The 12100-nt window shown below is 44.9% G+C and overlaps 2 protein-coding genes across 6 annotated transcripts in view; one reads left to right on the forward strand and one right to left on the reverse strand.

The window, feature by feature from the left end:
* Positions 1–12100, forward strand: part of COA1 (cytochrome c oxidase assembly factor 1) — a 195723-nt gene that overhangs the window by 16182 nt on the left and 167441 nt on the right. The gene's annotated exons all lie outside the window — the stretch shown is intronic.
* Positions 11199–12100, reverse strand: part of BLVRA (biliverdin reductase A) — a 44569-nt gene continuing 43667 nt past the window's right edge. For both annotated transcript variants that reach the window (XM_005549714.5, XM_005549715.5), the window contains one exon: positions 11199–11561. In XM_005549714.5, the coding sequence (XP_005549771.1) occupies positions 11303–11561 (259 nt within the window). In that variant the 3' untranslated portion in view covers positions 11199–11302. The remainder of the gene's footprint in view (positions 11562–12100) is intronic.

Raw genomic sequence — 12100 nt, forward strand, 5'->3', positions numbered from 1 at the left:
TCAATCTATTTTGATAGATAGCATTTCTCATCTGAGTTTCTTGCTGGGCCAGAATAGTCAAGGCTCTGCCAGTCTTATTAGTGATTATTTCTTTTTTTTTTTTTTTTTTTTTGAGACGGAGTCTGGCTCTGCCGCCCAGGCTGGAGTGCAGTGGCTGGATCTCAGCTCACTGCAAGCTCCGCCTCCCGGGTTCACGCCATTCTCCTGCCTCAGCCTCCCCAGTAGCTGGGACTACAGGCGCTCGCCACCTCGCCCGGCTAGTTTTTTGTATTTTTTAGTAGAGACGGGGTTTCACCATGTCAGCCAGGATGGTCTCGATCTCCTGACCTCGTGATCCGCCCGCCTCAGCCTCCCAAAGTGCTGGGATTACAGGCTTGAGCCACCGCGCCCGGCCATTAGTGATTATTTCTAAGAGAGCTTGTAACTGTATGATTCGGTTGAGCATGTAAATGGGGGTCCAGTATCCTCACAAGCAGTCTTGTGCCCAAGTACCAGGCCCATAATATTGTATGATTCTCTCAGGGGGCCATTCATCATCTTTCCAGTTTCCTATAGCTATGCTGCTCTTTTCGTGGGAAGCATAGACAGGGAAGCCCAGGAGCTCGCCTGTCTTTATGGGCAGTAGGAAGAAAGATGGTTTAATAGTGCCAATAACACAACTACCTGCCCACTGGTTGGGTAATTTGGTGTAAGCTGTATGCCCACATATCCAGTATAATCCCGTGGGGGCTGTCCAGTCCCGATGGGACTCCGGGTGGGTTCACACGGTTTGCAACTTTGGAAATTTACTAAATGGATTTTTCTTAGTGTGGTTTGAACTGCACTAGGTGGCTGTTTTTGTAGTACTATTATACAGTTTTTGCCCAAGGCAGCTGAGTCTTCCCACAGGAAGGGTGAAGTCCTTCCCCACTCTTGCTACACAGTATTGTCTAATGATTGAGGCTTTTAGGACCCAGAAGTTATCAGGGTGATTCTTTTGAGCTGGGAATTCATCAGGAACTGGGTCTGTAGGTACTAATTCTCAGGCTTCCCATGGCCATTGATCTCCCATTACAGTTCCTCTACATACATAACATGAAGTGACATTGAGAGACTGGGCTACATGCTCAGCTAATTGCAAAAACAAATTTATTGTTTTTCCCGAAATTTCTGGTACTGGCACATTATGTTCATCATAGAAGGTTTGAAATACTGGCTCAGCAGAGCGTTTATAAACTTCTCCTCAAACCACGATATTTACTCGAGGATCCAGTCCAGTCCCATCGATTCCTAGGGTTACACACTCCCCTTTTTTCCAGCGAGGATCAAGGGGATTGGTTATTACTAGTTTTAAGGGGTTACACTGACCACTGGTACAGGAAGGGCCACTTTTCCCTTTCTGAAGGTGGACAGGATCCTTTTCATTTTTTATCCAAGTAGCCTAAATGATACAAGACCAGTATCCACATTTATTTCCACACGGTCCTAATTCATGACAAATGTACTTTTTTTTCTGCCATATAGCCTTTTTCCTAATTAAGAGACCTACATTTTATTTCTAACTTATTACTATTAATGATAGCACAGACATTAAAAAGGTGACTTGTTTGGGCACCACTTTTCCTTTTGTTTTGGCTAACACTTTACTCATATCATTTATGCGCCCCCACCAATCCTCAGTCCTTAATCTTATTTCAAAAACTGTGGTCATGGGAGGTTCAGATGGGTCATAACACATGCATACCTTGCATAGAAAAGCATTATACAAACAAGTTCTTTTTAGAGTCCTGGTAAACGTATAACCATAAAATAATGAGACTGTAGCAACTTTTTGTCTTACCTGAGTGACTTGATGTATACACTGGGAATAGTCCTCAGTCTGAGGAAGGTCAGTTGAAGTCCTTACTGTACAAGTCCACATTTTAAGGAAAATGAGCCCCGCAATGAGTTTTCTCATGCTTTGGCTCTGCGTGGACCAGTCAGTTTCTGGGTGTGACTGGAGCAGGGCTTGTCGTCTTCCTCAGAGTCACTTTGCAGGGGCTGGCGAAGCTGCTCCCGCCCACATAACGTTCACAGTCTACTGATGTTCAAGGATGGCCTCGGAGGTTGGGCCCACTAGAATAAACTGAGTCCAATACTTCTACACAGTTGTATTCAACTGGGCTCTCTGATACTGGCAGCAAGGTGGCGGGGTTTAGGGTGTTGCAAACTTTAATGATTATGTGGGGATTTTCACATAGCAAGCTTTGGTACTTGGTTAATCTGGCATTTGTTAGCCAATGATGTCCTCTGGTATTCATCAAAGTTACCACAGCATGGGGGGCCTTTATATTCAGGTTTTCCCCAAGGGTTAGTTTATCTGCTTCTTGTGCTAACAGGGCCATTGCTGCCAGGGCCCTTAGATATGGGGGCCAGCCTTTGGAAACCCCATCTAGTTGTTTTGAGAGATAGGCCACTGGCCTTGCCCAGGGCCCCACAGTCTGGGTTAAAACTCCACCTGCCATTTTTTCTCTTTCTGACACAGAGTGTAAAGGGTTTTGTCAGGTCAAGTAGCCCCAGGGTTGGGGCTGACATTAGTTTTTCTTTTAACTCATGAAAAGCTCATTGCTGTTGATTGTAATAGATGTATTTTATCCAATTTATATTTTTATTAACTGTCACCCACCAAAATATCAACTCAAATCCTGCAGCTATTTGATTTCAAGTTTTAAATTGATCTGGTATTCCCTGTGGCACTCCAATTGCATCTAAATAGACGTGAGAGTCAAAAGACCCATAAGGGGCTTCTCTCGCTTTACGATGTCTTATTTTTCCTCCCTCTGGTTGATGAAATGCCAGGGTGAAAGGGATAGCCAATTGGACTAAAGCACAAATGCCACTCCAGTTATTTAGCAGAGTGCCCAGTAAAGGTCCACCACGATACCACTGCACATCCGCTCGGGGATGAACAAGGGCTGACTGATTGATAAGCTCTTGAAAATTCTTAAGCTCACTGTATCCCTTCAGGTCTCCAAGGAATGCTGAGTTTCCTCCCTGTCGTGAGAGACATGAAGTAAACTTAGTGTTGGGAGATGGAGGTTGGATGGCCCTTTGGGGCTGACCTGCAGGGTGCCAGACTTTGGGATATAACAGAGAGAGCTTGGCATGACTTATTACTCCAGGCTGTAGAATCCTGGAAAAGAGCTACCATGCAGCCCACACCAGCTCGACTGGAGGACCACCTTAGTAGAAAGGGGACAGTCTGGGCCTCTGGCCTGCCATGTGCACGAGCATAACAATTGCTTTTGTTTAACATGTGGATGGAATATTTGATCCATTCCAACCGGCATTTGCATCTTGGTATCCTGTCTTAATTGCCAAAGTTTGTTTTAAGTCTTTAACTTCTATGATCCTCTAGTAAAATGAATGTATTATTTTAGGAAATTACAACAACCAGTTGGGGCAGTCCATCCTTGCTCTTTAGTGGTCCACAGAATGTTGGACCAATTACGGCATAAAAGCTTTACATTGGGGAGCAAGACTCCTGGTTGACACTGCAGTCTTTATTGAAATTTCCCGGGATTAAATTGTTCTAATTTACTAATGCCCAGTCTAAGGAGAGTCAGGAGGGCCAGAGGTACTTTTCTGAAGTAGAGAGCTCTCTTTGACTTGGCAAGACCCCACAAGTATAACAAGACAAGCATTAAATGCAATCGTTTGAGGCAAAATTGACTTGGTTATGTTAATAACTAGATAGTCAGCAATAGAGTGAGGAAAAAAGAAAGACTAATAGAATAGATGAAAGAGAGTTAAATTTTTCTTTGCTTTAGTTTGGTAAGGTTTTCCCCTGGTACTATGGCACAAAACTCTGGAGGGGGTAGTGCTTTCTTGACTCGGTTGTGATGAGTCCATCCTTTCTTCGCTATACGAACAGCAGTCACGGTGGTTAGCAGCACAAGGTAGGGTCCTCCCTAGGCTGGCTCAAGTTTCCTTTCTTTTCACCCTTTGATGAGACCGTGATCTTCAGGCTGGTACCGGTTTACTGGAAATTCTAGGGGTGGTACCTGTGCTAAAAGACTTTTAGTTTTGAGGGAAAGGGAAGTGGAAGATAAACCAAATATATAATTTCTAAGAAATTGACCTTTTGTTTTAAATGTGGGGACATCAGCAGTGGACTTTATAGTCCTTGGTTCCTTTCTGCTGAGAAATTTCCTTTAGCACCTATTTTTATTAGTTTTTGGACCAAAGAAGCCAAACACCATTTTATATTTGACAATGCTTCCTGTATGGTTTTTATACCAAATAAACTAAATTTAACTTTATATTGGTGTGTTAGTTTTAATAAAACTTTGTGTACATATTTATTCAGCTTTTAATGTTGGACCATAAGGTAAGATTTTTATAGACTCTTTTTAACCTTTTATAATCTTCATTAAAGAGCAGGTTAGTGCTTTAAGAAAAATCTGTTGTGTTTTTACTTTAATGTCCAGTTCACAGAAAAACTGGATGGTACCCCTTTAACTTTAGCTAATATGTTTACACACAAAATTTTCTTTACAACTAATGTTTTAAAACTTGCTTAAACCTTTAAAACAATAATTTTTTTAACCTTTTAATGTAGGTAAAAATTTACATTCTTATGCCTCCTTATAATCCTTCTACCAAAGGTATATTTTACTTTCCTTATACACCTTGCATACAAACTGGTTTTTTTTTCTTTTTCAATAGTTTTACATTCTGGAGGCCTAGTTACTTTTAAATTATACAACATTTCTTGCATAAATTCTTTTTTTATAACATTTTTCTCTTTCACAACTTTCGCAGACAATTCTTCGACATGCCTCAACTTTTTGATTTATTACATACATTTATTTTTTTAAACAACCAGTTAATTTATTTCAGGACAAGAATTTATCATGTAACACTTTTTTTACATCAATTCTGCCCCCGCCTTTTTTTCTTTTTCTTTTTTTTTTTTTTTTTGAGACGGGGTCTCGCTCTGTCGCCCAGGCTGGAGTGCAGTGGCCGGATCTCAGCTCACTGCAAGCTCCGCCTCCCGGGTTCACGCCATTCTCCTGCCTCAGCCTCCGAGTAGCTGGGACTACAGGCGCCCGCCACCTCGCCCGGCTAGTTTTTTTTTTTTTGTATTTTTTAGTAGAGACGGGGTTTCACCGTGTTAGCCAGGATGGTCTCGATCTCCTGACCTCGTGATCCGCCCGTCTCGGCCTCCCAAAGTGCTGGGATTACAGGCTTGAGCCACCGCGCCCGGCCCGCCTTTTTTTTCAAAGATGATAACCATTCTTTTCCAAAGCGAACTTCCTTTATGTCTGTGGACTAGACTGTCTAAGGCCACAAGATTAGACCTTTATATGGTAATTAAGATTTAGATGCCCTATTAGGAAAACTTCTGGGTTAAGGGAATTTTCAGTGGTTAACGTTAAATCATCCTTTTTTTTTTTTTTTTGACTTAGGATAGTTCTGAACTGGTGAGGTGCACTCACAACGAGGTTTCCTCTAAAAGCTATTTTTCTACTTTCTTCTGCTAGGAAAACACGCTCAAATGCATTTAATCTGTAGCGGCAACTGTTTTCCTAGCAGAAGAAAGAGGGAGTCAGAGAGAGAGAGAGGCAGAGAGAGACAGGAAGAGACATAGACAAAGAGGGAGTCAAAGAGAGAGAGAAAGAGACAAAGTCAGAGAAAGAGAGAGATAGAAGCAGTAAAGAGAAACCAATGTACCCTATTCCTTTAAAAGCCGCGGTAAATTAAAAACCTCGAATTGGTAATTGAAAGTCTTCTCCATGACGCTATAACACTCCAATACCACCTTGTTGTCAGTGTAAACAAAAGCGTAGCCCAAAAGCACTGAGGCCACTTACAACCCATAGCTTTTGTATAAGGATTTTTTATACGAGCCAATTCGAGGTTTTAATTTGTCTGTCTCTCTTTCTCTCTGTCTCTCTTTCCCCCCTCTCTCTTTCTCTCCCTGCTACTTTCCTCTCTGCTGTTCTTTCCCTGCCTCTGCCAGCCATGTATGCTACTGTTCTCCCCTCTCCTTCCCCTTCCCCTAGGGGAGGAACCAGCAGGAGTGGAGCTACTCTTTCTTCCCCTGAAAAGAGGATGCCCAAGATGGACATTAACTCAATCCAAGTTTATAACTGAGGTCCTAAGATTTGGTCAATTTGGTCTGCCACTCCCTAAGCGTCATCTAGTAGCGGTTTAAGCTCCTTTTTAAAATTCTAGCCTTCTGAACTTGTTAAGGGAGCATTTACAAAGCCAATGCCGCCCCACCCCCCTTGTGGTACCTCTTTCAAAGGGAAGAGGGTCAGGGCTGAACCCTTAGATACAGAGGGAAATGGGAAATTCTGAATATTCTTTTTTACTTTGTTCTACCTCACACTGGAGTCCTTTTAGAGAGGGGTATTTAGGTTGGGAGGGAACAGGCTGGTGGGACGGTAATTCCCAAGAGTCAGGGTTATAAGGAGGAGGGATAACGTGAGTGGAGGGGGGGATTTGGAACAGGATCTGAGGCGGCGGTGGCTGTCTGAGGGGAAAGATTGGGGACACTGAACGGGAAAAGATAGTCTAGGGGATCCTGTGCGCTGGAACTTTTAGGCATGAGAACTGGCTCCTCTGACTTTTCATTTTGAGGTGCCAAATTGGGTTCTTCCCTACTTGTTTTTAAGGGCAAAAGGAGAGCAGGTCCTTGCCTTCAGCAAAGGGCATAGCCTAATTCTTCTTGAGATACTGGACTTTTATCATTAACATATCGGATTAGAAGCTGACGCATTACATCCTCATTTGACACAAACTTTGGCCAGAAGATCGAGGATTTGAGGGTGGGTCCCTGAGTCCAAATAAAACAGCAATATTTTTTATCATTTGTTGCTTTTTCCTATGTTTAGTCCTTTCATTATCCTTCCAGTATTTTACCATGGGACCTAGGGGGCTATCCAGGGGGATATCTTTGTTACCATCTTTATTTCTCTTGCTCCCTGTCTTGCTTGGGGTATTTCCCATCTTGATGGTTTTGGGTTAAGGTTCAAGGTTCAACTTCCCTTACTGGAAACTTCTTGCCTTTTGGAGTGAGGCTCAGTTCCCCCACTGGAAATTTCTTGCCTTATAAGATGAGGCTCAATTTCCCCACTGGAAATTTCTTGCCTTTTGGGGTGAGGCTCAATTTCCCCCACTGGAAATTTCTTGCCTTTTCTACTACTGGGGTTTGTGTGAGGTTCAACCCCCCCACAATGGGGATGTCTTGCCTCTTTTTAACCTCTATGCCTCCCTGACCAAGGAGTACTTCATCGCCCCCGCCCCGACCCCTCCCGCGGCTTTCTTACCTTGGCCCCGACCACCAAGGAAATACTTTACTGGTTCCCATAGTATCTTTTCCTTGGTCCATGCACAGACTTGCATGGCCCTTATGGAGAATCCTTTAAGCTAGGTTGCTGGCCAGTTTCTTTCCACGTTGCTGAGAGCTCTGGTTATTCCTTGCACTGGGTGGGTCCTAATTTCTCACCCTTGAGGCCACCACAAAGGGGTGGGGCGCGCCTCCTCATGAGAGAGGAGCTGAGACCGCCCCTGGAGGGGAATGTAATTACAGGCAAGCCCCCAAATTGTTATAAGTAAAATTTCGGTGCCGCAAAAGAAATAGCACTAGAATATAACATTTTCTTTTTAATTCTCAGCAAGTCAATGTACTTCTATAGAAGGGTGCACCCTTACAGATGGAGCAATGGTGAGCGTACACTCAGACAAGGTAGGGGAAGGGGGTCTTATCCCTGATGCACATGGCCCCTGCTGCTGTGTCATTCCCCTATTGGCTAGGGTTAGACCACACAGGCTAAATTTACTCCAGTTGGCTAATTTCAAGAGAGTGATGGCGGTGAGTGGTTTGGCGGGAAAAATGGTTATGGCAGAGCAGGAAATTGGAATGAGTCAGGGTGGAGCAGGTAATTGAAAAAGATTGCTTTACAAGGAAGTTAAGTAAAAGTAGAAGGCAAAGAATTGAACATACTGACACTGATTCTTTGAAAAGAAATTTAGAACTCATATCTAACAGACTGATGGCTGTGGCATATCCTCTGTCCTTTCTCCTATCTATTGGAGGAGGAGGCTTAGGTAAGACCTCTGTTTCCTGTTATTTTGGCCTGGTGATATTGGGGTTGGGGGAAGAGGAGGTGATAAGGCAGGTGACATTTTCTCCTCCTTCCTCTTTTTAGGCTCTTCTGTGTGTAACTGAGCCAAGGCTGCTCTAATTAAAGCCCATAACATTAAAGATTTTACTGGGACTTGATGCCTTTGCACCTGATGTTGTTTAAGATTTCTCCCCACAGCCGGGCGCGGTGGCTCAAGCCTGTAATCCCAGCACTTTGGGAGGCCGAGACGGGCGGATCACGAGGTCAGGAGATCGAGACCATCCTGGCTAACATGGTGAAACCCCGTCTCTACTAAAAAATACAAAAAAAAAAAAAAAAAAAATAGCCGGGCAAGGTGGCAGGCGCCTGTAGTCCTGGCCACTCAGGAGGCTGAGGCAGGAGAATAGCGTAAACCCGGGAGACGGAGCTTGCAGTGAGCTGAGATCCGGCCACTGCACCCAGCCTGGGCGACAGAGCGAGACTCTGTCTCAAAAAAAAAAAAAAAAAAAAGATTTCTCCCCACTTGCTCCCAGAGTTCTACATCTAGCATTCCTTCCTCTGGGAACCATGGGCTTTGTACTCCGTTACTGACCACATTAATTTTCAATTCCTTCAACAACTGAAATTCTAGTGTGGTGTGTTTGTGAATAAACTGCTGTGGATTATTTGGATCAGGCCTTACGGAAATAGGAAAAGCGCAAGGTCCTAGGGGCTCTCCAGGTATGACAGCAGTGTAAAATTCTTTGTATTGGGGTTTCTATTTCTGCTACCGAAGGAGGCGATACGGATGTTTCTGCAATTGGGGGAGGCAGTATAGGCCAATTTGTATCCTCCCTCTCCTGTTTTTTATTTTCAACTGGAGCTGTTGGTGGGACAACAGATTCTTTCAGATTTTTAGATTCAGCCTGCTGTCCCACAGAATAAGAAGATGATAATGGTAGAAGTACAGTACAAACTAAACTCTAAGTGGAGAAAACAGAAGAATCAGCTAAGACCTTTTTGATGAGCCTGTTTTAATCCTTCTCCTGCTTTATCCCAATTTTCCACATCAAGAGTGTCTGCCTGTGGAAACCATGGGTTATGCGCAATAACCTTTTATGGCTCCTGCAGGAGGTTAGTTCGTGTCTGCAAATTAACCTGAGCTCCAGACTGTCTCAACAGAACTTTAAGCAACTGCACATAACGTTTTTCTTCAATAGACAAATTCTTCCCCTTATTACTCTGATTCAGAAAACTTCCTATTTCCAGTATTTCTTTAAAGCACTGCTCCCAGTACCTCTTTATGGCACTGATCAGTACCTCTTTAGGGCACTGACCTTCTATCTGCTGCTGCAGATTCGTTTCGGGGTCCCCATTCGCCTTGTCAATTTCAGTTCCTCTGCTCCAGCAGACCTTCTTCATTCATGTCCTCGAAGTCCTGTGTTTTCAGATGCCACTATGCAGAGTACCTGATCCTGTTGCTGTTTGGGGCGCCACTTGTCATCTGCATAGACCTTGGGGGACTGAACAAAGGGGGGCGAGTGCGGGAATAAAAGACAAGAGACAAAAGAGTGTATTTGGAAGAAGGGGTCAGGGGCATCTTGCCTCTAGTGGACAAGGGCCCTGAGCTTTACACAGCCCTCTGTATTTATTAGGCGAAAGAGATAAAGGGGGAGGATGGTTGTCGGGTAATTGTCGGTCAGTCGTTTGGTTCACAGCAGGCTTGTGGGACTGCATCCTTTGAATAATAGGCACTAGATTTCTCAATAGATAACTTCCAGGAGCCTGGCGCCAGGGAGTGATGTCCCTCAGCAAACCTTTTGGTGGCAAGGCAGTGTGAGTTTGCCCACATCCTGCATTCATGATAAACAGTTTGCTGTTTGATCATATAGCCTCCAGCGGAATGCTGAGTTGGTCACATCCCACGGGCCTCTGGCTCCCTGCAGGGTAACTCTGTCTTAGGGTAACTCTTAGGCTCCACCTTTGGGTAACTCTGTCTTAGGCTCGTAGGGTAACTCTGTCTTAAGTTAACTCTTAGGCTCTGTCTTAGGGTAACTGCCCTGTCTTAGGGTAACTCAATTCTTCATCACAGCTGCAGGTCATCTACTTGCAGAGGAGGAGTCTGCCTCAGTCATCTGCCACGTGGACAAGCTCCAGCGCATCCTAAGGATGTCGGTTCAGAGGGAGAGGGTGGCTGGGTGTCATGTGCTTAGTTCCTCTTCCAGCTTCAACAGACAGGCACTGTGTCACTGCTGCCACAGGGAGAGGGGCTGAGGGGCAAAGGGCACCGCTGTGTTAACTCTTGCCTGGAGACACAAGGCCCTCCTGGAGGATCCCCCAACACTTAGGAGCATTAGTACAGTGGGATTAAGGGCTTTTTTTTTTCTTCAAATTGGACAGAGGGACAGATTGCTGAGGAATACATTTGGATTATTTCCTTCTGTGACACTCTGAAAGAACTGTGACTGGGGCATGGGGTGCCACTTTCAGAGGCAGGAGTGCTTAGGAAATGCCACAGTGGCACATGGCCTGTGTGGGCTCCAGCAGCAGCAGCAACCCCCAGGGTAGAGAGGGCAGCTGAGAACACAAGAGTAGAAGGGCAGTGGCTCCATCATCTCAGAGGGTTCTGTTCAAACAACATTTTCTAGCATACGGTGAAAAGAGACCTGGTGCCAGGCATGGTGGCTCATGCCTGTAATCCCAGCACTTTGGGAGGGGCTGAGGCAGGTGGATTACCTGAGGTTGGGAGTTCGAGCGAGACCCGCCTGGCCAATGTGGCGAAACCTCGTCTCTACTAAAAATACAAACATTAGGCAGGCGTGGTGGCATGTGCCTGTAATCCTCAGCTCCTTGGGAGGCTGAGGCAGGAGAACTGCTTGAACCCAGGAGGTGGAAGCTGCAGTGAACCGAGATGGTGCCACTATACTCAGCCTGGGTGACAGAGTGAGACTAGGTCTCAAAAAAAAGTCTGCTAGTACCCATCTCATAGGGCTGTTAGGAGGAGTAAGTGAAATCAGACTTACAAAGCATTTAGTTCAGCTCAATCAACGAGTTCATTCTCGCCTTGTCCCCACTGCATAGCCCCTAACCCCAAATATCCCAACACAGCTCATAACAATAAGATTCTTGTTTCCCCAACATGTTTAATTGTAAGAATAGAGATAATGGTCAACTCTTGAGAAGAACCAAACTCTGGTGCCATCTTGGAAGTGCTGCATCACCTCCTCTTCTTACTTCCTTGAACAGCAATATTTCTGGATTTCTTCTGCAAGCCCCAGGCAGTGCAGGATGCGTTTCTTTTCAGCAGCCAGTTCCTTCTCAGAGAACTGGCCCAAGAGTTTCTGGACAAATATATTTTGATCTTTCAGAAATATATTCTTATTCACTCCTACATTTGGCACATTCTCCAGGGACCCAGACTTGAAATGGAAGCTTAAATATCTGTTTCGTTTTAAACCAGGCCCTTTTTCTTCAATCCATGACAGTGGACTGCAAAGACAGAAGACAAAAGAATCATGTTAGAGATTACACAAGAGCACAAGTGGGTGCTTGCTGGCACCAGACCGCCTGGTAACAGGTCCTTGTCAGGTACCCATCCTCCTTGCAGTCACTAGCCTCCCAGAGGCTGTGGGTGACTGTGTCAACCTCACAGCCAAAAAGTCTTTTATTTAATTTTGCCATCAAGCAGGGGAATTCCTTCAGTGACTTTCTTTTTCTTTTTTTTTCTGGGATGGAGCCTTGTTCTGTCGCCCAGGCTGGAGCACAGTGGTGCAGTCTTCACTCATTGCAACCTCCGCCTTCTGGGTTCAAGCTATTTTCCTGCCTCAGCCTCCCAAGTTGCTGGGATTACACACGCCTGCCACCATGTCTGGCTACTTTTAAAAAAGTATTTTTAGTAGAGATGGGGTTTTGCCACGTCAGCCAGGCTAGTCTTGAATTCCTGACCTCAGGTAACCCACCTGCCTTGGCCTCCCAAACTGCTGGGATTACAGACGTGAGCCACCGCACCTGGCCTCCCATGACTAGTT

The sequence above is a fragment of the Macaca fascicularis genome, chromosome 3 (genome assembly GCF_037993035.2).
Source record: "Macaca fascicularis isolate 582-1 chromosome 3, T2T-MFA8v1.1".
Taxonomy (NCBI): domain Eukaryota; kingdom Metazoa; phylum Chordata; class Mammalia; order Primates; family Cercopithecidae; genus Macaca; species Macaca fascicularis.